This window comes from Ochotona curzoniae, unplaced genomic scaffold, assembly GCF_017591425.1.
Source record: "Ochotona curzoniae isolate NIBS_2020 unplaced genomic scaffold, NIBS_Ocur_1.0 contig_21, whole genome shotgun sequence".
Classification (NCBI taxonomy): Eukaryota; Metazoa; Chordata; class Mammalia; order Lagomorpha; family Ochotonidae; genus Ochotona; species Ochotona curzoniae.
In genome coordinates this window covers 6,500,342-6,526,824 of record NW_024465322.1, presented here as the reverse complement: position 1 = coordinate 6,526,824, position 26,483 = coordinate 6,500,342, and the positions used below count along the sequence as shown (strand labels likewise).

The 26,483-nt window shown below is 52.9% G+C and overlaps 1 protein-coding gene across 1 annotated transcript; it reads left to right on the top strand.

Annotated features, from left to right (window-relative positions):
- Positions 1-6,324: 6,324 nt before the first annotated feature.
- On the top strand, positions 6,325-26,257 carry ATP6V1B2 (ATPase H+ transporting V1 subunit B2). The gene is made up of 14 exons (XM_040971296.1): positions 6,325-6,484; positions 13,817-13,872; positions 17,341-17,439; positions 17,946-18,039; positions 18,128-18,205; positions 18,662-18,801; positions 19,116-19,217; positions 19,537-19,634; positions 20,526-20,649; positions 21,745-21,895; positions 22,353-22,435; positions 22,973-23,077; positions 23,766-23,895; positions 24,996-26,257. The coding sequence occupies exons 1-14, from the start codon at positions 6,349-6,351 to the stop codon at positions 25,133-25,135; spliced, it is 1,536 nt and encodes a 511-aa protein (XP_040827230.1). The 5' UTR covers positions 6,325-6,348; the 3' UTR covers positions 25,136-26,257.
- The last annotated feature ends 226 nt before the right edge of the window (positions 26,258-26,483 follow it).

Genomic DNA, 26,483 nt, shown 5'->3' with positions numbered 1-26,483 from the left:
AAGAGCGCTGGGACAAACCAGCAACAACCCCTTCCCAGCACATCAGCACACTGAGAACTGAGCTGCACCACACATGGGCCTCTGGGGAGACAAACTCGAACCACGTCCAGACCAAGCGACACAGTCCCAAGGTGGAAGCAAAGTGGGTGTTGAGGAATGCAAGGATGCGCGGACGACACAACATGGGCTGTGGCAGAACAGGATGCAGATGTGGCACACGCCACAGGGAGGGATCTACAGGATGCTGCTCCAAGTGCCAACCCCCAAAGTGCAAGTGACTGGGCTCCTCCTGTTCCAACAAGGCACCCGGAGCAATTACATCACAGACACCGCACAGGCACCCAAAGACTGACGGGTGGGATACTGGGGAAGTGAGTGTGGCTTTCAAATGAACTTTTTAAAATGTATTCATTTGAGGACCTGGCACAGGAGCCTAGCAGCTAAAGTCCTCAACTTGCATGTGCTGGGATCCCATACTGGCACCAGTTTTAATCCCGGCGGCCCTGCTTCCCATCTAGCTCCCTGCTTGTGGCCTGGGAAAACAGTTGAAGACGGCCCAAAGGCTTTGGGATTCTATACCTTTGTGGAAGACCTGGAAGAGGCTCCTGGCTCTTGGCTTCGGATCAGTTCAGCTTCAGCCATTGTAACCACTTGGGGATTGAGTCAGTGGACGGAGGATCTTCCTCTCTGTTTCTCTTCCTCTCTGTATATCTGACTTTACAAAAAAAAAATAATAAAAATAAATAAATAAATAAATAAATCTTTTTATAAATGTATTTATTTGAGAGGTCAAGAGAGAGTGTTCTCCATTTATTAGTTCATTCCCCACAAATGACCTGCCACAGGGACGGAAGCTCAAAGCTGGGGACTCCATCCAAATGTCCCTGCGTGGGGACAGAAACCCAATCACCTGAGCCATGAGCACTCCCTCCCAAGGCATGTGTGAACAGGAAACTGGGCTTGGGAGCACAGCACGATCGTGTCAGGAGCATCTTAGCATCTTAACCCCAGGAGGGGCTATTGAACATGCAGAGTTCTGGTCCTACAAGACGGAAAACTTCTAGAGCTTGTTGGCCCACCACTACCGACTGTGCACTTGGGGAGTGGCTAAGATGGAAACTCTAATGCTAAGAGGATGTGGCCCCCGAGTAAACTAAAAATATATATATGGATGTCACAATGATAGAGTTATGAGTTTATATCTAATGGTACTATTACAGGAGATTTTTTCTTTTATTTCACGGCTAAATAATAATAGAAAAAAACTCACGCACAAGCATCATCAGTACCAAGTGACTGCTGAGAGGAGGCACTTAGCCTAGCAGTTAAGATGCCCCACAACCCATTTTGGGGTGCCTAGACTTGAGTTCTTGGTCTGGCTTCCCGTGAATGTAGATCCTGTTGAACAGGAAGGTAATAGCTCAGGTGGCTGAGTCCCTGTCCCATGTGGGAGATCCGGTTCCTGGCTTGAGGCTCAGTTCATCCCTGGCTGCGGCAGGCATCTGATGAGCGAGCCAGTGCACGGGACTTGCACTCTCTCTTTCTCTGTCTCTGCCTCCACCTATCTTGGTCTCTCTACTTCACAACTTTCAAAAAGGATTCCTTTTCAAGTAAGGGTTCCGTGTCTAAGTAGATAAACTGACGAGCTATGAGTCCTGGCAGAGGATGAAAATTTCCAGCCAGAGGAGACTCTGGGGAGCTCCAGGGAGACTCCTAGCTCTCTGGTTCTGCTGTCTCCAATGAAAGCAGCTGATCCACAGCCCTCGACACACACAGCTCTCCCGGCAGATCAAATCCCATAACCCAATGCCACGTACCGCCGCCTGGGACTGCGGCGACCACGGCCCAGGGGACTGTGAATCAGCTCTGGAGGGTGCTTTTGTTCTCTGTGCTTCCTGTTTCCCTCGCTGATCAAATATTTAACAGGCGGTTCCCACTTCCTCTTGACATGGAGCGTCCATTGGTGTTTCTGCGGGGCATTTTGGTTCTCTGGCAAGCTCGAAAGTCAAGGGTTTAGGAGAAAAATACCTGGGAGGAAAAACACTCAGGAGAAAAACTTGATGATGGTCCAGATAATACAAGAAGAGCATGTCGGAGAAAGTTCAAGGAAAATGGCACTGAAAGATGTTTGGGTGCAAATAAATAAATGCTTGAAATTGTCACATAGTTTTTTCCACAGTCCACCTTTTTCAAGGACACTTTAACATATGAATCTAAAAACGGCAGAAGGACTGCAATGACTGTGAAAGAAAAGGAACAGCTGACTCCTGATCCACGGAGACAACACCCTGCAGCAAGCCCAAGTCAAGGTCAGCTGCAGCCCCATAGAATGGCTTCCCCGTAGGGACCTTTGGGAAGAAGAGAATTCAGCACACACACAAACACATACATGCACATACACATAGACACACACACACTGCCCCAGCCAACATTCCTTCTCCTCTCAACCTCCTGACAAAGTTGCCTGTCCTAGGGAGAGGACATGACCAGGAAGGCTTAAAGCCAAAGACGCAACCAAAGACCAGCTCCCTGACACCCAGACTCTGTCTGGAGTCCCTCTGGCTGTCCCATTGCAACACAGAACTTGGCCACAGGTTGCCCTCCTAGGTCTCCTGCTCTGGGCATCTCCCTTGGCACCCAGGTAAGAACAACACAGGCTAAACACAGATTAGGGGCAAAGAACTTAATGGCCCCTTGGGGCGTTTCTTTCCCGAAGGGCAGCTCAGCTATTTAAGGATAGCAGTTTCCTCTTGGTCATATTTTTGTTATTAGAAAGGCAGATTTACAGAGAAGGAGAGAGAAAGATCGTCCATCTGCTGCTTTACTCCCCAAATAGCCACAATGGCTGGAACTGAGCTGATGCAAAACTAGGAGCCAAGAGCTTCCTCCAGGTCTCCCATGGGGGTGCAGGATCCCAAGGGCTTAAGTTAACCCCCTGCTGCTTTCCCAGGTCGCAAACAGGGAACTGAACGGGAAGCGGAACAGCCGGAACATGAACTGGCACCCATATGGGATGTTGCGACTTGTAGACAGAAGATTAGCCAGTTGAGCTACTGTGCTAGCCCCCTCTTTGTCACCTCTGAGTTTTGCATGACACCTGCCAGTAGGAGCCGTTGTTTGGTAACTCTTGACTGTTTGTGGCTACGGTTGACAATGATGAGGATGAGAGAGCTGGGGAATGACTCTTGCCCTGTGAACTTGCCCTAGGACTGGCCATAGGCCTGAAAACAGTGAAGGAGACCTGTGCTTTCCTAGAACTTGCTTGCTAATGAGTAGAAGGCAATCCCATCTGTGTTTAGGGCCCAGCTTCCAATCCCACCCGAGCAATATCTGCATAGATACTGAGAGCTTTGAAAGCCCCTCCCGTACAGACTTTGGTGATCTAAGTTAGGAGTCATGAACACAAATTCACATAGTACACATGGAAAGTTTACCATCCCCACACCTTTGCGCAGGACTGCAGAGTGGCTACAAATGTCTGTGACTTCAAGAGCAAATCAACAATTGGCACTTGGACGAGTTCTGGGCTCCCAGGAGATACTTACGATTGCATACTATCTATCTGCATGTCAGAAAAACAGTGCAAACATGGACGCCGCTCTGACCAGAGCCTTCTGTTTGCTGGGGGATTTCCAAACAGCAACTTCTCCAAAACAGATTCCTTCACAAAGTCAGCACCCACTGTGAACTGCTCCAGAGGAAGTAACAGCTTGGTTCATAGCCTGTCTCACTCAAGACTTACTTGAGACACTCAGTATTATTCCTCTAAACTGTACCTTTCTCAAAAACATTTTTTAAAGATTGGTTTGTTTCATTTGAAATCCAGAGAAAAGGAGAGACAAAGAGCGAGAAAAAGATCTTCCATCCACTGGTTTACTTCCCAGATGGCTGGCTGCAATGGCCAGAGCTGGGATGATTCAAAGCCAGAAGCCAGGAGCTCCTTCTGGGTCTCCCACATGGGTTCAGGAAACCTAAGGACTTGGGCTATCCTCCATTACTTTCCTAGGTGCATTAGCAGAGACCTGGATCAGAAGTGCAGCAGCCAGGACTCAAACTGGGGCCCATACGGGATGCTGGCATTGCAGGGAGGGGTTTAACATGCTATGCCATAAGTCAGTCTTGGCTGGCCTCCAACTCTAATGAAAAAGGCCTCCCTGGCCCCTCCCCCAACATGAACACCGTGGGGAACCACCTGAGCTTTGCTGATCCTGGCTGAGCTGTCTCTTGATAGTAGCAACCAGTGTCTCATTGCACACTGTCGTGTGTTCTGTCAGATCGTGTGTGTGAATTTTCACACAATTCACCCTTTAACTCCAGAGGGAAAAAAAGATATGACACGGCAATGTCACTGTGACTTTACTGACACTGGTCCTGGGACAGAGAGGAGCAAACCTGAACCTGTCCCTGCTGCTCTCCACTGCACACAGTCAGTCCTTCATATCCACGTCTTCCATAACGTATCCAACTCAACAAGGACTAAGAAACACTATGTCTCTATGGAATGGTTACAGACCCTTCTCCTGGTCCTTATCGCCTACGTAATACAGTTCAACAACTATTTACATAGCATCTCCATTCAATTAGGTATTAGAAGTAATCCCAGAGCTGGTGCACTGGTACGTCCAGCTAATCTTCCACTTGCAACCCTGCCATCCCATATAGACACCAGTTCATATCCTGGTGGCTCCACTTCTAATCTAGCTCCCGTTAATGTGCCTGGGAAAGCAGCAGATAATGACGGAAGTGTTTGGTCACCCATGTAGGGGGCCCAGAAGAAGCTCTAGGCTCCTGGCTTTGGATTGGCTTAGCTCCAGCTGCTGTGTCCATTTGGAGAGTGAGCCAACAGACAAAAGATTTCTCTTTCTCTCTTTTTTCTCTCTCCTGTCTCTGTAAATCTTCCTTCAAATATAAAAGAATAATTCTGGGCCAAGCAGCGTGGCCTAGCGGCTTAAGTCCTCACCTTGAACATGATGGGATCCCATATGGGCGCCGGTTCTAATCCCAGCAGCTCCACTTCCCATCCAGCTCCCTGCTTGTGGCCTGGGAAAGCAGTCAAGGACGACCCAAAGCTTTGGGACCCTGAATCCATGTGGGATACGCGGAAGAAGCTCCTGGATCCTGGCTTCGGATCAGCATAGCATCGGCCGTTGCGGTCACTTGGGGAGTGAATCATCAGATGGAAGATCTTCCTCTCTGTCTCTCCTCCTCTCTGTATATCTGACTTTGTAATACAAAATAAATAAATCTTAAAAAAAGAAAGACAGAAAACTGTGCACAAATAAGCCAACTTCCTTTCCCATCTTGTGCCGAAAAGGTGGCAATGTTCTAGAAGCTCTTATTTGATTACATGGAAATATACACGCTTATTTGTGGAATCATCTGTGGTCTGACTCCATATTTTCCTTCATAAAGATTTTCCAGCACGTGGAGAAACACTATGTGGGGAAATTTCAGCTCACTGCTTGCCCTGCCCTTCTCTATTTTTCTTCCTCCATAAACGTCTGTATTGAAAGAACAAGAATCTGCATTTCTTTGAATGCCATTTAACAGAAAAATACTGAACCCTCCTATTTCAAAAGGGGTGTTGGCAGGCAAAGGAGTTGCACCCAGGGCTGACCTTAAACCCCTGAGTGATATCCCATTCTTTGTGATACATTCCTTTCCCATAGGGCTCAAACACTTACCTGGAGCGGCCCAGGTAGGAAGTTTTAGCATCTTTCATCACTATACTGATTCATCTGCTAATGGCCTAATTCAGTGGATGCTCGCAGTTCCATATTATGTGGTTTTTAGTTTGGTTTTACATGGTATCTCCTCTTGACAAATCTCTTCTTCGGTGGTCCAGGCTAACCCTCCATCTGTAAGTGGGTAGGCCGCCATATGGGTGCCGGTTGAAGTCCCACCTGCTCCACTTCCCATCTAGCTCCCTCATGGTGTATCTGCAAAGCAGTGGAAAAAGGCCCAAGTGGGAGACTGGGAAGAAGCCCCTTACTTCGGACCAGCCCAGGTCTGGCCCTTGTGGCCATCTGGAGCGTGAACGAAGATCTCTGTAACTCAGCGTTTCAAACAGAAAAAAAAATAAATAAAATTTATAAATACACTTAAAAGCAAAAAGGGTGAGGTGGCAATGCACAGCACGCTGGTCAGCTCCCCTCCGCGCGCCCGCGCCCGCGCCTGGCCTGGCGCACGCGCACTCGCAGCCCGAGTCACGCGTCCCGGAGAGGGCGGGACTCCGCCGCGCGCACCGGAGGGGGCGGAGCCTGGCTTGCGCACCGCCCCGCTATATCTGCGCTTGCGCAGCGCCACTGCGTGTCGTAGGGGGGGGCCCGTCGGGACGGAAGAGACAAGATGGCGCTACGGACGATGCGGGGGATCGTGAACGGGGCCGCGACCGAGCTCCCCATGCCCACCGGCGGGCCGGCGGCGGGGGCGCGGGAGCAGGCACTGGCGATCACCCGGAACTACCTCTCTCAGCCCCGCCTCAGTGAGTACCGATGAGCGAGACGCGCCCCGCCTCTGCGCCCACCCCAGCCCTGGGCTGCCTGCCGCTCACCTGCTCTGGCTGCGGGTGGGGGTCCCTTTGGGGAACTTCCCTCCAGACCCCCTACACCCCAGCACACACACACAGATCTCAACCCTTGATAGGTTTTAGTGTCCCTGGCTATGTCGTGACTCGGTGGGCCGCGGGCAGGCGCCTCCTCCCGGGTGGGGACTCGGGGTCGCCTCTCCGCGCTCCGCGCCCCCCAGGCAGAGCGCACGGAGTACCTGCCTCTGTGGACCTCTGTCCACTGCCCCTACAAGGACGGGGGGCGTCTGGGGCGCAGCCTCGCCTGTCTTCACTCCCCGCCCCGGGAAGGACCGACCAGCCGTCACCCTCCCCCGCTCTGCGCGCCCGGTGCACCTGCTTTCCAGGGTCCCCACCCTCCGCCCCCTGGGTTTTCGGGGAGTCTGGGGGCGCACCCACCCCACACCGCGGAGGCTGCCTGTCTGTGGGACGCCTGGGACACCCGAGACACGGGCGGCCGGCCGGGAAGCCCTCTCGGTTTACAGGTAGGGTGCCGGGAGCGGTGGTCCTCGCCGTCTCCAGTCACCTAGACCTGGAAGTCAGTTTTCTTACTTCCTAGGCTTTTTTAGTTTTTTTTTCCACCTGCTATCCTCTGTGCATTAACTGACCCGACTCGTTAACTAAACTAGGGGTGGGGTACGTGGTTCTCCGGGACGCCCCCCTGCACGTACACCCCATGTGTGTAGCGTGCGCACAGGTGCGTCGGCCGGTGCCAAGTGGCCTCGTGGCCGTGGTTGCCCACCCGCCGGCCGGCCAGCAGCTCAGCAGTGCTGACCGGAGTGGTTTGCGTCTGCTCAGAGAATTCAGTGGGGAGCATCAGGCGTTGGCCGTGGAAATGTAGACTTGTGTTTACCAGCGGAGCCAGTACCTAGTGTCTCCCCCAAGGGAGGGGGGCCTGCCTTTGGCAGCACTGGTCTCTGGGCGTTTCAGACGGCAGGGCCTTTGGCACGGGCCTTCCCCCAGCCTGACTAATCCCCTCCTGAGCTGTCCGTGGTGGGTCATGTGATGGAGCTGCAGCGGAGAAAGGAGGAGAATGTTCCACACTGGATTGCCTAGAGGTGCCCTTCCCGCTGGAAATCCAGTTAGTCCCCCTGTGGCGGGTTGGGTGGGGGAGTGTGGGAAGATAACTCAGGAGACTGACAGGTATGCGGCGTTGTTGTGTAAACCCTGGCAGTAAGAATCCCAGGTTCTGTTAGAGGTTGGGTGTGTCAGCCTTGCTCAGCAGAGTCAGTCAGTGGTACTTGCAGAGAAAGATCTGGCGTCTGATGTCCGTGTCCCTGTGATGTTCAGTGCCTGCCTGGATCAGTGGCTGTTTCAGAACTGGTACTGCCTGATGGAGGTTGTAAGCCCGCATCAGACAGGAGTGTGGGTCCTGCCTGTGGGCCTTTCCAGGCTGGGTTTCTCCTGACCAGTGTAAACACAGTGACACGTGAGCTCCAGGGCCCGCAGAGCTGTGCTGAGCACGGTGCCTAGCCAGCAGAAGGCTTTGAGCATCATGCAGCTTGCCTCTCAGTGATGGGCTTGGTGCACACGTGGGCTCTGACAAGTTTATTAGTGGCATCAGACTTTATCCACTGAGGGTCATATGGGATAAGGGAGGAGGTATTGAGCTTATCAACAAAACCCTTCAACAGTTTCTGTACTTTGGTTTGGAACTCCTTTTGTAGATTCCACCAAGTGTTCTCATTCACATGCTGTCCACTCAGCTGTTCTCATACAGATGGTATCCAGTCAGTCACACAAAAGGTGTCCATTCGGTTGTTATCATACAGATATTATCCAGTCAGTCATAATCCTGTGCTCACTGACCTTCTAGGGTCACAGTGTCCGCCTACACCTCTCTGCCTCATTCTGGGAGCTCAGTGGACAGGGTCTCAACCCGGAGTCAGTCAGGGCTCGGCCCGGAAGCTGCTGTCTGGGGTGCCCACAACTACGTCCCAGGGCCTGCTGTCCATCCTAGCTGCCCGCCGATGGACAGCGTGGGTGGCAGTGATGGCTCAGGAACTTGGGTCCCTGCCACCCAAACGGGACAGAGCTCTGGGCAGCTCACTTGGGCCTGGCCCAGCCCTAGCTGTTGTGGCCATTTGGGGAGTGAACCAGCAGAAGGTGGGAGATTCATTCTGTCTCTTGATTTTTCCATGAATACATACACTTATAGAAAGTGAATTCTATTACACTAGTAGTTATATTACTAGTAACAAAGTGCATTTTAGGGGCCTGGCGGCATGGCCTAGTGCCTAAAGTCCTCACCTTGAACGCACCAGGATCCCATATGGGCGCCGGTTCTAATCCCAGCAGCTCCACTTCCATCCAGCTCCCTGCTTGTGGCCTGGGAAAGCAGTTGAGGACGGCCCAAAGCTTTGGGCATAGCATCAGCCGTTGCGCTCACTTGGGGAGTGAATCATCGGATGGAAGATCTTCCTCTCTATCGCTCCTCCTCTCTGTATATCTGACTTTCCAATAAATAATGAAAAAATAAATCTTAAAAAGAAAAAAGAAGTGCATTTCAGTAACAAGTCTTATTCCAGTCCGCACTTTTAAGTGGTTCTGAATAAATATTAACCTCTGAAATTTTGTAACTGAGGCCGGAGGCCGCTGTCCAAGGTGAGGTGTAATTAGCCATTTAATGGTGTTTGAGTGAGGGAATGGGGTCACAGTGGCAGTTCCTGCGCTTCAAGGTTGTAGAACTGTTGACCAGAGGTGGAAAGGCAAACCTGAACTGTGGAGTCTGGAGTGCTGTAGTAGGATTTTCAAGGTTCTAGAACACTCAAAGCTTGAGCACGGCTCAGTCGTGGACACTGAGCCTGTGGATGCTGAAGGTTTGGGATGTGCTGTGTCTGGAGACCCCGTGCGTTTCTCGGTGTTGGGGAGGAGCTCAGGGCTCCGGGCTTGCCCTGCTTCTGCAGCTGCCGCTCGAGGTGCGAGGCCCACTCTTGCACAATAGACCATGACTCTCTAAGGCGGAGCCCGTGAGACTCTTTATTGGGCAACAGCTGTTGAAATCTCCCTTTGAGTATGTCCCAGTCATTGAGGAGGGCCGAGTCTCTTACCCTACCAAGAGAACTAAAGTAAGTGCCCCTTAACACTGTCGTAAAAGTTAGTAAATGTTTATCGTCTGCTTGATTGTGAGACTTGGGTGGTAAAGCACATTAACTGTGAAATACAACCGTGTGTCTTCTGGGTTGTCAGAAGTTCTGATCTTCCCTTGGGCCTCTCTGTTCTTGTTCATTTGGATGTGTTTGAGAAAAGTGTGGTCAGTATTTTTGACAAGCAGAGATGCTTGTGTCACTTGTGAGTGGTTTTGGCTGCTCTGAAGAGTAGCGTACTGTCTTGAGCACCAGCCTGGAAGCGCTCTCTGCTTTGGACTGGGAACCGGGTGGAGAGGAAAGCCGCCTAGAGGCTGCCGTGGAAGGGCAGGAGCTAATAGACAATGCTCCACAGCAGCTTCTCTGCGCTCTTCTTAGCAAGTTGTTTATCGCTCTGGAAAAGAGTTATAGCTTGTACAAGCTGGTTTGGGAGATCTTCCATCTGTTGGTTCACTCCCCAAGTGGCTGCAACAGCTAGGACTGGGCCAGAGCCAGGAGTTCAGTCCAGTTCTCTACATGGGTAGCAGGGGTCCAGGCACTTGGGCCGCCTTCTTTCCCTGGCCGCTAGCCGGGAGCTGGATCAGAAGTGGAGCAGCCGGGATGCAGACTGGTGCCCCTGGGGGATGCCAGTGTCCCAGTCATTGTCTGTATACCACAACCGTGGCTCCATGAACTGCTTTCTGGTCACTCTTGGCCTGATACTTACAGGGTGTGAGCTCCTTATTCTGAAATTATATGGGAGACTGAGGTGAGAAATGTTACAGGATCATAGAGTACCAACCTCAGAGTTAGAGAAAACAACAGTTAGCAGCCGGGTTCCCGACATGTGCTAACAGACTTCACTGTGATGAAATCTAGAATTAGCGTGTGTGGGTTAGTTTTGCCTACCTTGCAGTGTTTCTTGGGGATCAGTTAACCCTTCTGTAGGTGGTCTGTAAAGGTGTGAAGCAAAATGCAGATAAAAAGTTGGGTGATGTTTTTGCTTAGTTTGGATTAGAACATTTATTTGCTTCATTTTTATGTGTTAATTTGTTACCTTTGAAATGCAGAATTGGGGGAGGAGCAGGGCAGAGAGATCTTGCATCTGTTGCTTCTCTCTCCAAATGGCATCAACAGCTAGAGCTGAGCCAGGCCAGAGCCAGCAGCCTGAGACTCCATCCAGGTCTCCCACACTGGCGCAAGGGCCTAAGGACAGGGCTGTCCTCTGCTGCTTTTCCAGGCACATTAGCAGGGAGCTGGATTAGAAGTGGAGCAGCTGGACCTGGTGCAGTGACCCAATGGCTAAATCCTCACCTTTTAGAAGCACCAGAATCTCATGTGGGCACTGGTTTATGTCCCAGCTGCTCCACTTCTCTGGGAAAACAGTCAAGGACAGTCCAAAGCCTTGGGAGACCTGGAAGAAGCTCCTGCTTCCTGCCTTTGGATCAGCTTAGCTCTGGCCACTGCAGCCATTTGGGGAGAAAACCAGCAGTCGAAATATCTTTGTATCTCTTCTTGCCTCCATAAATCTGACCTATCTTTCTAATAATTTTTTTAAGTGTTATCTGCTTATAAAAAGAAGTGGAGCAGCCAGGGCTAGAACCAAAGCTCGTATGGAGTGCCTAAGCTGTCACCTGCTGTACTACAACCCCCCCTGTCATCTTACTTGAAACAAGCATGTTTGATCCTAGCTTCTATGGGAAGCATCTCCACCTAACACTGCTCTTTTCAACTCTATTCCACTGGTTAGTCCACTTTCAGTTAAAAACTCATGAAGTTACTTGGAGTGGGTGTTGCTGTGGAATTTGTGCAAATCCAAGAGTGTGGCATCCCATCCACGCACGCAGAACAGGAGCGGTTAGTTAAGAATCAGGCTGCAGCGGAGTTAAGCAGCAAGCGACTCAGACCTAAGCGTAGGTTAAGATTCTTGGGCGGGTTAGTTAATTCTCCTGAGAAGAGCATTTTCTGAAAGCCAGAAAAGCAGCAGTTTAGCTCAAGTCTTGTCTAGCAGTAAGGTGAGCATTGCATTGCCGACGGGCGCCGCCGGCCGAGTGGCCTGTCGCAGCTGCCCAGGCGTCCACCGGGCTCCTGCACCTGTTGTGGGCATTGACTTTGCTGAAGAGGACTCTTCTGCAGAATCAGCTGGATGCAGTGCTTCCAGGAAGAGCGGCCAGTGTTTCACTTTCACCGTCATGCTTTTGACTTGTGACTCCTGGGCAGGCATGAACTTCCATTTTCAAAGTGCAATTCTGAAGACCAGCTGTTGTCTGGATTGGAAGTTCAAAGGGAAGAGGATTGTAAGAACCGGAAGGCCTTTACTGATGTCACATGCTAATGTCACATGCTGTCCGAGGCAGGCCCCTCCCTGCCCCCACCTGCATATGCCTCGAGAGTTTGAGAAGACGACCTGCGTTTTCAGAAAACATGTTCCTAAGTACCTCACTTATTACTTCCACGCAGTAAGTTTGGAAATTCAGTGGGGAAAAAAAAAAGAAATTTTAGAGTCTTTAGAATGAGAACAGTGGGGAATTTTTTTTAGAAGAGCAAGATGGTGTTTTTCTAATGGTGCTCAGAGATTTTAAAAACAGTGAGGAGAGCATTTTTTGTAAAAGTGGCAGGAAATACCATAGGTAGGGGTCTCATTCAGCCAGCTTATCTTTTAAGCTCGCAGCTGGCCTGTCCTCTCAGGACTTTGGAAAAGAAAGCTGGTGCATTCCAGGTGACCTACTTGGGCCGCTCCCTGATACTGCGCCTGGCTGCTGGCACTAGAATCCTGCAGCCCCTCGGGTGACAGGTTGGTGATTCAGTGGCTTCCTGGTTCCTGGGAGTATCCAAATGTGCTAGGCTCATTCTGATGCTCATCAGGCAGGTGCAAAATGCCCAACTGACTGGCAACTTGCTGTGTTTATCAGCTGCTCTGCAGCGCTGGATGAATGTGATGACTCGTGAGGCTTCTGTTGGGACACTCACTGTCCTGTTCCCATGGTTGAGTGGTGTCTGATTCCTTGCTGAATTGAGGAATTGCAGGTGAATCCTTTGTTCGAGGCTGGTGGAAAATGTCTCTCCAACCAGACTTCCAAGTTTTTTTTTTTTTTTTTTTAAAGGACACCTGTCTTATCTGGTATCTGGCCTTTCCTAGGCCCACTCCCTCCTTCCCAAAGCCTGGAGTATTTATGGCACCACATACCCAGAGGGCTGTATTTTCTTAGATCCCCTTTAGGAGTTTGTCCCTGGTGCTTTAGGCTCTTCAGACCAGACCCTTGCCCTTTGCCCTGCTCTGCTCTGCTCTGCTCAGCTGGATGCCTCAGTGGGCTATAGTGGCATCTTACTGGGGCTCCCCGGAGCGCTCAGTGCCTAGTGGGCTGTGTGGTGTCTGGCTGGGACTCTGCCTTGCTCAGAGCCCTGCCTCCTCACTTTGCCCACGGGAAGTGGGGCATGTCCCTGTGTGCCTTATGTTTGTCAGGTGCGGAGAGCTGTGACCCCAGTGACCCCGAGTAAGAATTCACAACACTATTGTGGTTGTGTGTGCCGCATTGTAAGTTGTTCAAATACGAGCTTGTCGTACCAGTTCCATTCTTAGTTTTTATAGATATTTGAGCTCCATGCTATAATGGGTGCGATAAAGTGGAAAAAAGGGTCTGATGACACTTGTACCGGAGATCGGATTTCCATGTTGTAGCGCAAGAAAAAATTGGAATGTGAGACTGAGAGTGGGCGCAAGCACACCAGCCGAGTGTGATGAAGGCACTGCAGCTGACTGCCCCCCGCCCCCGGTCTCCCCAAGCTGAGAGCCCCCCGGGATTCAGGCCAGGGTGCTTTATGGCCATACTCCTGGGCCACTGTTTGACCTCCAGACACCCTTTCCAGGATTTTGCCGGGGGTGGAATTCCTGAAATTCCTCCCAGAACTTCTTCTGGGCCTGATAGACTCCTTGGTGCCGGTGGGAGAGATTCCCCCAGAAGGTTATGGTACAAGGACAAGGCTTTGGATGTGCAAGTGCGGGGCAGCTCTCGCTGGCTGGCTTCTGTGTTTCTCTCTTCATTCAACCACACAACCAATTCCCATTAACTCCCGCCAAGCTTACACACTTAGGCTCAGGCCTGCCCAGCCACCCTGACAACCCTGGCAAGGTAACGTGGGCCTTGGTGCTGTGCGACTAAAGCTGACCCTGTGTGTTTCTCCGTAGCGTACAAGACCGTGTCCGGCGTCAATGGCCCGCTGGTGATCTTGGACCATGTCAAGGTAATGCTGCTGTCTGCTGCGATCTGGCTGCCATGGCGTTCTCCACGTGCCCTTAAGTCCCACGCAGCACCCTGCCTGTTTGGACATCAGTGCTACAGAGGGGTCGGGAATTTCGGACCCAAACTCAGAAGACTGGATTCTGCCACCCCGTCGACTCTGGGTGGCATGTGGGCTTGTGTTCCTGCCGATTAGAAGGGAACAAAAACCGATACTCCTTTACAGGTTTATTAGGGGGGAAAAAAACCAGCAAAAATACTCATGAAGGTATCACCTGTGGGACACTGTAGACCCGTGGTGAATTAAGGTACATGTCAGAGAATGCCATGTTTAATGGTGTTTGGCTCATCGTCTAGACTTTACGCTCATGAGACCATATCTGATACAGTCGCAGCTCGCATCCCCTTAGAAAGCATGGCGCAGAATATAGTTGATAACTGGATACTCTGCTAAGCCTCCCACCTCAGTTCTGTGATCCGATTATTTGCTGGGAAGGAGATGTGCATAGTATGCTGTCTAGAACGGTGATTCTCCGTGGTTGTTGAGTGGGCCGGGAGAAACACGCAGTACTGGTTTGATAAAGTGTAATGAAGTGTGTGTATCTGACGTGTGACCCCTGTGGAAGCAAATTAAATTAAGAAAGATTTTATATAGAAAAGGCAAGGTAACCTTTCTCTCCAGCTTTGTCACCAAGATAATGTTTTTTTGTATTAGCAAAGTCCTCTACAAATCAATCTTAGCTGAGCTTAGCAAACCTCCCTGCTGGCTGCCATTCCCCACTGCTCTGCAGGCGGCTCAGAGCCTCCGGCTGTGATGGTGTGTCAACATTTGTGAAAGAAGAGAGCCCAAGCTCTTATCTTTTGAGGGAAAATAGCAAGCTATATTTATTTCTTTGCCTTCTATTCTCTTCTCCTCTCGCTATATATATATCTATATTTAAGATTTATTTATGTTTAGTGGAAAGGCAGATTTACAGAGAGGAGAGACAGAAAGATCTTCCATCCATTGGTTTACTCCCTAATGGCTATAACTGAGCTTATCTGGAGCCAGAAGCTTCTTCCGGGTCTCCCATATGGTTACAGGGTTCCAAGTCTTTGGACCATCCCCTACAGCTTTCCCAGGCCACAAACAGGAAGCTGGATGGGAAGTGGAGCAGCTAGGACACAAACCAGCAGCAGCCATATAGGATGTGACACTTGGAGGTGGAGGATTAGCCAGTTGAGTCAACACACCGGCCCTTTTTCTCTCCTTATATCCTGTTGTTGTTGTTGTTGTTGTTGTTGTTGTTGTTGTTGTTGTTTTAAGATTTGTTTTTATTGGAAAGGCAGATATGCAGAGAGGAGAGACAGAGAGGAAGATCTTCCGTCGAATGATTCACTCCCCAAGTGGCCGCAACGGCCGGAGCTGAGCCAATCTGAAGCCACGTCTCTCTTCCAGGTCCCCCACGGGGGTACAGGGTCACAAAGCTTTGGGCTGTCCTTGACTGCTTTCTCAGGCCACAGGCAGGGAGCTGGATGGGAAGCGGGGCCGCTTGGATTAGAACCAGCACCCATATGGGATCCCAGCACCATGCTAGGCAAAGACTTTAGCTGCTAGGCCACGGCGCCGGGCCCTCTCCGTATGTCCTGTTAGAGAACATTGTTTACTCATTTCTGAATAAATGCAGAATTTCCTACATGAGTGTGTTGAGAAACGGCCTCCATGACACTCGAGTTTGTGTTGTTCATGTCCTAGCTGCATCATAAGGTGTACCAGACAGCGAGGCAGCCCTGCAGGAGCTGCAGCTGCAGTATGCGCACGCGTGTCAGTCGGTAACCAGACACGCCTGGAAAACTAGTCAGGAGGGGGCGGCGCTATGGCTCAGCCTCTTGGGACACTGCCTCTGCTTGGCGTGCTGGTTTGGTCCTGGTTCCCCTGCTTCTCATCTGGTTTCCTGTTACTGGGTACCCATCGACACCAGATGGCCCAAGTGCTTGGGTTCTTGCCACTCGTGTGGGAGACTCAGATGGGCACATGAAGAGCGAGTAGATGTGGTGGAAGGTCTCTGTGTCACTCTGCCTTTCAAGGAAAGAATTAAAAAGAATGGTGTAAGAGCTACAGCCCTGGAGTTGAATCCCCGCTGGCTGTAGCTCTAGGGGAGAAGAGGCGGGCCCCTCCTGTTAAGTGGTCTCATACCCTGGGGCTCAGGGGTGGTTTTTCTGTTGTGTCTTTGGTTTTGCTTTGAACTGACAGTCACACAGAGGACCAGGGAGCCGATCAAGTTCCAGCGGCCTCAGGACTGAAAGGGAGAGTGCTGGGGTGCGCAGTTCAGGAGGCTGGCCGGGAAGCTGCCCCTGGGCAGTGTCAGCCATGAAGGGAAGGTAGCTGCTTTCACTTCCCAGTGCAGAGCCCAAAGCCCAGAGTAAAATACATTAGCAAAAATGACAAAATTATGACCGAATGGTTTGTCCCAGTGAGCCAGAGGTGATTTGGTAGAGCAAAGCATATCGGTATAACAGCACATTGCAGATTAAACTAGAGAAAACCTGGGCTCATCCCAGTAAATACAGAAAGAAAAGAAAGCCTCTTTACAAAACAAGGACTAGAACAGACATTTAAGCCCTTCGCAGATGTCCACTGCACCTGTAGCACATGGCACGCAGAAAGGAGGTTAAAACACCCCTGTTTGTGTCCTCTGTCTTCCAAATGGGCAGCTACCTGCCGGGTGACCTGCAGGCTAACTCAGTAGACCCTGAGGTTACGGGCTGCATCCGTTAGATGCCCCTGTCTGGTGGTGGGTCCACAGATTGTCCATGCTCCTGTCTGTCGCAGGTGCCTGGCCTGGGGTGAGGACCTGGAGACCTGGCGCACAGGAGCCCTGCCCCCCACGGCTGCCCTCTGCATGGGCTGTGTTCTCAGACGCTGGCTGCGAAGCTCCTCTGGTCAGGGTTTTGTGGAAGCCCTGATTAAGTATCTGTGACTGTTGGCCAGCGGTACCGAGTCTGCTTTAGTCCCTCTTTCTGGAGGTCAGAACGGGGTCACAGTGCAGTGTCTTTACTCACCTGCTTGGTTCTCCTGGCAACCAGCACTCCTCCATCCTTCAAGATTTCCCATGTGTGAGGAAAGAATAAAAGATGCCACAGAAGTATAAACCCAGAAGGATTCAGGACAGAAACGTAAAAAATGAAGCAGAATCGTATTCATGTCAGTGGAGGACCATTCGAGAACCTCACGTGGGATGCTTCCCGCAGCAAGACACAAAAGGCACAGTGCTGAAGGACAGTCATTCGTGTTATTACATCGAAAGTCTTAAAACTTAAGATATCTTACAGTAAAAACACAAACAGCATCCTGGGGAAAGAGATTTACAAAAAGTTCATGCTGTGAGGGACGCAGCGCGTGGGGCATCCATCCACGCTGTGAGGAACGCAGCACGTGGGTACCGTGGGCAGCTCTCAAAGGGTTCAGCTGGGTTATCTTTGTCCTTTCCAGTTTCCCAGGTACGCTGAAATTGTCCACTTGACGTTACCAGACGGTACCAAGCGAAGCGGGCAAGTCCTAGAAGTTAGTGGCTCCAAAGCCGTGGTTCAGGTAAGTGCACTTTGGAACCCTGGCCAGCTGGACTGTTTACCTGGTACAGGCACCTGAGGAGTGCTGCTCCTAGAGCCGAGGGCCAGCGACAGCAGGGACACTTGTGCCACCAGTAACTGCTCCAGGGACATCATTTAAGACAGGCACATGGAGAGATGAATAAGTTTACTGATGATAGAACCAAAACAGTGTTGAATCTAAATACTCCAGAGCTGGGATGGGCAGGACGTGTCTCAGAGCACCTGACAGGAACTGTTGGTAGGCTCGGTGGGACCGCCTGACTCCTCCAATGCCTTTTCCTTTCACGGCCGTGTAATAAAAAAGCAAAGGACATCCTTGGGAGGCTTGTCCAGGTCAGCCTGCAGTCCTGGACCTTGCTGTCTGATGGCAGTTCAACTCATGGCCATGGACATTTTTTTGTTCATTATATTAAAAGCAGGACGTGTGAGTTGTAGCGGATAAAGGCTGTGTAAGGGCCCTCACCTCGGAGCGCTCTCTCCTCGTAGGTGTTTGAAGGGACGTCAGGTATCGATGCCAAGAAGACGTCCTGCGAGTTCACCGGGGACATCCTGCGAACGCCCGTGTCCGAGGATATGCTCGGTGAGTGGGGCTGTTGGCCTGCACAGAATCCACAGCGGGATGGCTGTGGGAATGTCCAGCTGCTGGACCGTCTCGTGCTGTCCCACAGGTCGCGTGTTCAATGGATCGGGCAAGCCCATCGACAGGGGCCCTGTGGTCCTGGCTGAAGACTTCCTGGACATCATGGGTGAGACGGGAGAGTGTGGGGAAAACAGCCCCGATCCGTCCAGTATGTAGCAGCCAGACAGTGATGCCCGTAGTATCACTTCAAGTAGGAAGCCGACGCTCGCTGTAGATGGCTCCTCAGTTAGAGGATGCTTAGTATGTTCGTGTCTTCCTGCAGACTGTCTTAACATTTGGTGTAGCCTTTCACGATTGTACAATGTCACTGGAGTAGGTCAGAATGTGCTGAGCCCTGGCTTGTTTGGGCTTCTTACGTGCCGTCCTTTCATTTTACCCCAGTTCCACTGCTGCTTGCTTTGTGAGACTAGAAAGAACTGAAGAGAAAGAGGAAAAAAAAAATCTCCAGTTGCACCTTTTTAAAATAACCAATATTTTAAGAATAGAGGAAAGTGCTGTGTGCAGATCTGATCTTCCGATTTGATTTTGCTTCTGCTTCCCTTATTGGCATTGGCGTCATCAGGCCAGCCCATCAACCCTCAGTGTCGAATCTACCCCGAGGAGATGATCCAGACGGGCATCTCGGCCATCGATGGCATGAACAGCATCGCCAGGGGCCAGAAGATCCCCATCTTCTCGGCCGCCGGGCTGCCACACAATGAGGTGAGCACTGGGGTCGTTGTGTGGCATGTGAGAGGGAGACCGCCCCTGCATGGTGGGTGCCTGCGCCCAGTGCGGAGTGCACCTGCGTCACGGTGGGTGCCTGTGCCCGGTGCGGAGTGCACCTGTGTGAGCTGCTTAAACTGGCTCTCCATCCGTCGCCATCCTCTTCCCTGCCTTTGCTCATCTCTGGACAAAGCACAAGACGGCTGTACCAGGGAGTGCCCATTAAACGCTGGAGGACAATTCCAGACAGTTCTGCTGTTGCAGGAATGTGTCTCTGGATTTCAACACATTTCTTTTCCATTCCCCGTCAGATTGCAGCTCAGATCTGTCGCCAGGCTGGTTTGGTAAAGAAATCCAAAGACGTTGTGGATTACAGTGAGGAGAACTTCGCCATTGTCTTTGCTGCCATGGGGGTAAGTGTTTCTGATTTTCGAATGGTTTTTGTTTTTGTTTCCTGCTCCAGTACGCCACAGACGTGTTTTAGAGCAGCGTGGTAAGTAACGCGTGTGCAGTTGAGTTGATCGCTAGGTAGACAAGTTGTAGCCTGGCGTTTGGGCAGACGAAGGATGGAAGCCAGCACTTGACAGAAACTTGAGAGTAATCCTCTGTGCGCCCAAAGCAGGCACTGTGAAGACACTGGGTGTGTGAGGCGCTCCGGAAGGAGCCAGATCCCGCAGCCTGGCCTGCGTGCGGCCTGCACGCGGGGCAACTGTCGGCATCGTTGCTGTTTAGGTAAACATGGAAACGGCCCGGTTCTTCAAGTCTGACTTTGAAGAAAATGGCTCCATGGACAATGTCTGCCTCTTTCTGAACTTGGCTAATGACCCGACGTAAGTAAACGGAGCTGTTACCTTCCTGCCTGCCTGGACTCGGGGTCAGGAGGGTGTGTGAGGGAGGTGAGCGACGAGGTGTGAGCTCGGAGGGCGCAGGGCTGCGTGACGGGGGGTTCAGTCCAGCCCTGCTGCTTAGGGCTGGTTTGGCTGTGAGCGAGTTACTGAGCTCCTAGTGCCCCTAAACCGTGACAAATAGCCCTCCTCTCACCGAGGTGTTGCACAGATTCAGTGCGGTCACACTGTGTGCCAGGCACACAGTCAGCACTTGGTACATGTATGTTTGTTTGTTTGTTTGTTTGTTTTCCCCTCTACCTGAGAAGCCTCGTGTCTGTTTCCATCCGTTTGTCCTGCCTTCTCTCCCAGACCGATCACCTGGGAGACGCTACAGCTCTGAGAAATTTGGAAAATGACATCCCTCGTTGGCCATGGGCACAGGGGGCTTGAGTCCCTTAAGAAAATGGGATCAAAAACGAAAAGAAAGTGGGGTTGAGTTTGCATAAAGCAGAAGCACATCCTCTTGGGTTCTTGCATTCCTGCCTCGATGGCTCGTAGTACCTGATGCCCTGTAAAGGCTGCATCCATGGTTACAAAGGAGGAAGAAAGCTGCACGTACTCAGCACAAGTGCAGTTTCATTTCTCCTCACTCAGTCCCTAACTGCTTGGATCTGTAGACGCAGGACTTACTGGGTATCCAGAAGCAGGCTAGCTTAGTAGTGCTAGCTGACTGGTACCATGTAAACATACGACTGTCTTGAGACGTCTTAGAGCAGTCAGGGGTCACTCCCTCCACGCGTGTCACACCTGAAAAGGGGAGCGGCCCTCACCCCAGGGCTGGAGCATTGCTTGCCCTTGAGTGTGAGTGACCGAGACCTTGGCCTTCCCTTTCAGCATCGAGCGGATCATCACGCCTCGCCTGGCTCTGACCACCGCAGAGTTCCTCGCGTACCAGTGTGAGAAGCACGTGCTGGTCATCCTGACAGACATGAGCTCCTACGCCGAAGCGCTCCGAGAGGTAATGCCCACCGGGCTCGTTTCCCTGGGCAGAAGGGGGTCATCGTAAGGGCCAGTTCCTTGGGAAGATGTTTCTTGCTGTTAATCATTTGTTTCGGCTCTTTGTTCATGGCATTAGTAGAATGTCAGAGAGGAAAGTACACCTTGTTTCCCAGCTGTCAGCTTGGAAAGGGCGGGATTTCAGGTACCACCCCGTCGCTGTGCCCTCGGTGTGGGGCAGTGGGTCAAGCTGCACGGGAGATTTCAGTGACTGACTGACTGACTTGCTCATTGATGAAAGAAGGACACACATTCCTCTCCTCTGATGTTAGCTCTTATTAGGAGAGGCAGACAATGGGCTTGTTAATCCTCTGCACAAAAAGTCATTCACCTTTGTCACATCCTGGCTTCCACCTTGCACAGGTGCAGTAGGCGCCCCAGGTCAGGGGGCATGCTTACAAGTTGGTTGAGAAGGTAGGGGAGTGCGGACCTGGCAGGAGGGCATCTCCCAGCACTGAAAGTGTCCCAGCTGATGCGGGCTCCTGCTGTCACCAGGCCAGCCCTGGGCCCACAGCCCCGTGTGAGGTGACAGGCTGTGGTTCGGTGTTCCCTTGGGCCCCGTGACAGGCCGTTACTTTTAGAAGATCCAGTAAGAAGTGGATTCAGCACAGCCTGACCTGCCATTCCGACGGTCGTAAGGGTGCAGTTCGCGGTGTGCGTACAGGCCGCAAAGGTGCTGGTGGCCTCTCCCTCTTTCGGGATCACCTCAGGACTCGTTTCTGTGACTGCCTAGTTGCACAGGAGGAAATTCCTCTATGAACCAAGATCTTCCATCAATTTTAAAGTTCGCTTCCTTTGATTCAAAAAGTCACAAGCAGGTTTTCATCTAGCAGCTGCTTGAAGCCTTAGGGCCCAGCGAGGAGTGCACTTCTACCCGCTGACGACAGTTTGGTTACTGGCGACTTTGACCTGTTGTTGCTGAGACATTTGTCTGAGTCGGCTGTTACAGAGAGGATTAGGAATGAGCGGGATGAGGTTCCCTTCCGACACGCCTGCAGCCAGGCCTGCCTGTGCGCGTCCTGTGTGAGTGACATGGCCGACCTTGGCTTACCTGCAGGTGTCTGCAGCCAGGGAGGAGGTTCCTGGCCGCCGCGGATTCCCGGGCTACATGTACACAGATTTAGCCACCATCTACGAGCGCGCAGGGCGGGTGGAAGGCCGGAACGGCTCCATCACCCAGATCCCCATCCTCACGATGCCCAATGACGGTAAGTCCCCAGTTCTGGGCGAGCGCCTGCCCCCAGCATGGAAACTCCTCCACGAGGCTGCGGAGCTGGTTGCAGCTTTGGCTGCATCTGCGAGGGAGCTTGTGGTCAGAAGTGAAGGCTGTTTGTATAATGAGGAGGGGACACTGTTCATGGCAGGATGCCTCGTGCAGTTCGTGGACTCACCTGAGCCCGGCCTCCAGGCAAAGGAAATGGTTAGATATGGTGGCCGTTAGCCACAACCAGCTGTACTTGAAGCGAATACACATGAAGTACGGTGTGGAATTGAGTTTTCGGTTTCGTTGGGCAGCGGTTCCCACTTCAGATGGCACGGATGCACAGGCTCTCCGGCCTCGAGTCCTGTCCTTGTGGGCGCTGCTGGAGCTAGGACAGACGGGCAGTGGGGGTGGGCGCACTCGCCACAGAGAGTGCAGGCCTGACGTGTGCGTTCCTCTGGCAGATATCACCCACCCCATCCCTGACTTGACCGGGTACATCACAGAAGGCCAGATCTACGTGGACAGACAGCTGCACAACCGACAGGTACTGCCCCGGGAGCCGGGCGGGAGACCGCCCCACGCCCCCCGGGAACCGCCTCCAGTCCTGCGGGAGAAGCACTGGGGTTAGCCTTGGACAGCATCCTTCTGAATTGTTCCAGAACACCTAGAAGATCATCATTGCTGTATATCGGAAATGATGGCACAGTACCGGGGTGAAGACATCCCTCTGCCATTTTGTGTCTTTAAAGATAGAATATGCCATCTCCAAGAACCATTTGGGGCATTCTGCCTTACGACAGTGCCCCCTGCTGGCCTTGTGAGCAGGACGGCACGTTGGGAAGTTTGCTCTCCGGCTCTGGCTTACCGACTCAGCCCTGAGCTGGGATGTCACACTCTCAGATTTGATTCCCACAAGAAATATCATGCCATGGAATGGTTCTTACTTGAACTCACCTGGGAGCAAGTGCTGCCAGTGCTGTGTGATTTCCGGATTGCTGGGGAGTGTCAGGTGCCTTTGTGCTGCCAGTGGAGCTCGGATTCCGCGCTTCAGTGCGGTGTTATCTCCATCCCGTTTCCTCAGATTTACCCGCCCATCAACGTGCTGCCTTCCTTGTCGCGGCTGATGAAGTCGGCCATCGGGGAAGGGATGACCAGGAAGGACCACGCCGACGTCTCCAACCAGCTGGTACGTGCCGCCTGCTCCTTGCTCTCCATCTTCTGCTCCCATTCAAGCAGGATTTTAATGTAGAATGGGTGGGGAATGTGTGTTCCTGGTTGAGAGCCAAGGCAGGCCTGATCTCGTAAGGAGAGCTGCTGCTAAGGTACAGGTAAGCTGCTGGAAGCCCGTGTTAAGCTGAGGTTACAGAGCGCTCCTAATGGCGGTCATAACGGTAGTGTGTTTCTCCAATACCCGCTCGCCTATCTTGTGAAACAGCAGAGCGCTGAAGGGCTCCCTTCACTCCACCTCCGGGTGGCTGAGGTCGGGCGAGGCTCTGCGCCAGGCTCGGCTAAGGCAGGCCTTCGGACCCTCAGGTGGACGTGGTAAACCTGCTTTAGTCACAAGAGTTTTCCTGGCTGGGTTTCTAAGATGCCCGTCCATAGCTTAACCATGAATGCCAGTCATTACTCAACCGTGAATGCTGTATTCCTCGGAAGCTCGTGAGGGAGCGTGTGTTTTGTAGGATGTTCAGTGTTGTGGGTGGCTGGCCTGAAGACTTCTGCGTGGTGAGGGCGTTTCCCATGCACTCCTGGTCCTCTCGCGTGACGTCTGTGTGTCCCCCACCACGCCCCGCAGAGCACGCCTCTGTGGAGCAGGCACCTCGTAGCGGGTGTGCGGCTCTCGCGTGTGGCCACACCTCCGCCTCTCCCTTTAGTACGCGTGCTACGCCATTGGGAAGGATGTACAAGCCATGAAAGCCGTGGTTGGAGAAGAGGCGCTCACCTCAGACGACCTGCTGTACCTGGAGTTCCTGCAGAAGTTTGAGAAGAACTTTATTTCTCAGGGTAAGTGGCGCCCTGTGTCCTTAACTGCGGTGGCCGCCCCGGGCACGCTGGCAAGCTTCTTCTCCAGGCTGACTGCACTGTTCCTGCGTGCCCTCTCCTGGGCCAGCTGGCTGCTTCCCTCCCCTGCGGCACACGCCGGGACCCCCTCCGCTTGAAAATCTACTTACTCAGCTGCTGTCTTATTTTCTTCATCCTCGCACGTACACTTAAAAGGTAGAGCATCAGAGAGAGACAGGTAGAAATCTTCCATCCACTGGTTCCCTTCCCACATGTCCACTGCACCCAGTACTGAGCCAAGCCAGTGCAGGAGCTGGGCGCTCCGCCCACGTCTCCCCGTTTGTGCCCACCCACCTCTGCTTTCCCAGGTGCGTTAGCAGAGAGCCAGGTAAGAAATGGAGGGGCTGGGATTTGAAGTGGTGCCCATAAGGGATGCCAGCGTCACCAGCAGCAGCTCGACATGCTGTGCCACTGCCCCCTGCGCAGCCCTGCTGGCGGCTGACGCCCTAGCCTGTCAGCAGCCGTCTCCCTCACTGCTGGGAGGTTGTCACTTCATGTTTCCCTGCCCCTTGATTACTGACATTCCGAAAGCTCAGTGTAGCTTGTTCCTCGTTCCTGCCCTGGCCTTGGCGTGTCAGTGAGTGTGGATTCCGGGCTGTTACACAATCCGTAGTTTCTCCAGTCCACCCACGGCTCTGGCTGGCTTCGGGAGATCCCTGTTCTGGGGGGACTGCTTCTCACACTGCTGTCTGACCACAGCCCTGGCTCTGGCTTCTGCTCGGGCAGATGCTGCCCAGACACCTGAGCCCTGTCAGACCCCCACGGCCACCCACCTGTGTGCTCCGGGGGCGTCACCGACATCCCGGCGGCCAGGGCCTGAGGCCTGAGCGCCCCTCTGCCGTGCCGTGCCCCCGCACTGCCAGCCATCAAAGTTCCCAGCTGGAGACTCGAGCCTCTGCCGTGCCGTGCCCCCGCACTGCCAGCCATCAGAGTTCCCAGCTGGAGACTCGAGCCTCTGCCGTGCCGTGCCCCCGCACTGCCAGCCATCAGAGTTCCCAGCTGGAGACTCGAGCCTCCGTTGACTCACTCTCCATCCCTTCAAGGTCCCTACGAAAACCGCACCGTCTACGAGACGCTGGACATCGGCTGGCAGCTGCTCCGAATCTTCCCCAAGGAGATGCTCAAGAGGATTCCTCAGAGCACCCTGAGCGAGTTCTACCCCCGAGACTCGGCCAAGCACTAGCTGCCGCTCCGTCCCTGCCCGCCCCGTGTGGGCTTCTCGTGAAATACCGGTTCCGTTTCTGCATTCCTTCCACACTCCTCCTCCAGTCCCCCAGCTGGCTGTGGCAGGTCACGCCTTCCCGTGTCATTAAAGGTGACGTTTTGTGCTGGTGTTGCGATGTGATCAGCTGCTGCCAGGCCTTCAAGTCACCCACTTCCAGACCAGGGCGTGGGGGGCGCTCGGTGGAGCAGCCCCGTGGGGCCGGGGCAAGCTTTCCCCTGACGTGTTTGTGCACAGTGGTGTCTTTCCTTCATTACCCAGAGCATCCTCGTCCTGGGTTGTCGCTGTCTGAACCTGCAGTGTGTGAGGTCTCTGCACACACTGGGCCAGGAGCAGGTGCCCAGCATGGGCCGGGAGCTCTGTGCCCAGGACAGGCCGGGAGCAGCTCTGTGCCCAGCACTTTGGGCTGCTGGTGCTGTGAGTTTACGCACCTGCTCTCGGTGTGTGGTTCTGTAACTGTTGCTTGCTCTCCTCCTGGCGGCTTAACCTGCTTAGGAGGCGCGTGCCTGGGGTGACTCCCAGAGGCCCACAGCCCCTGCGCAGCTGCCCTGTCTGCAGATCCTTCCTGCCTGGGTTGCCCGCAGCACCGGCTGTCATACCATTAGGGTATCTGAATCCAAGTAAAGGACACAGCAAAGGAATAGCAAAGGCTGCCTCCCTTGAGCCCCTGACGTGCTGGCAGCGTGGGCCCTGGAAGCTGGAGGCAGGTAGGGGGAAGGCGCTCGGGTTCCTGGGTAGTGTAAACCCAGTCCAAGAGGAGTGGCCCCTGCAGAGCGCCCCGCAGCAGCCCCGCACGCTGGCCCTCCATCTGCCTCTTCGCAGCTTCTGAGTGTTCGTAGAGCCCTGCTCCTTCCTGCCCAGCCCCGAGCCCCCGCTCTGCACCTGCTGCTTGTCTGCCGTTGAGTCTCCGCTTCCCTTGTGGCTCAGGTGCTGTGGGACCTCCGTGCATTCCGTCTTCAAAGCTGTGTGAAGTCCTTCTCTTTTCTCTGAGGGGATCGGGGGAGGGCCAGCATGATTACCTGTTCCAGTGTAGAAAACGTGACATCGACTACAAAAGGACAATAAATGTTAAGTTAAATGAAATCCCCTGTAGTGCCTGTGTGTCCCACATGTCATTTGCGGCACTCGGGCACACCGGGCGTGGTGGACCCCAGCCCCGGGCCCAGGGACGTGACCAGCATCTCGGCGCGTTCTGCCTTCCAGGCAGGCAGCAGGTGCTGTGTGGGTTCAGATGCTCGCAGAACCTCCGCCCTGCTACACGTGAGGAAATTCAACATTCCTGTCTGTTGATATCCCCCCCCCACCCCCG

Coding starts and splice junctions, on each gene's coding strand:
- ATP6V1B2 (XM_040971296.1), top strand. CDS start 6,349: ATGGCGCTACGGACGATGCGGGGGATCGTGAACGGGGCCGCGACCGAG. Junction 19,635..20,525: donor AACTTGGCTAATGACCCGAC/GTAAGTAAACGG, acceptor CTTCCCTTTCAG/CATCGAGCGGATCATCACGC. Junction 20,650..21,744: donor ACGCCGAAGCGCTCCGAGAG/GTAATGCCCACC, acceptor GCTTACCTGCAG/GTGTCTGCAGCCAGGGAGGA.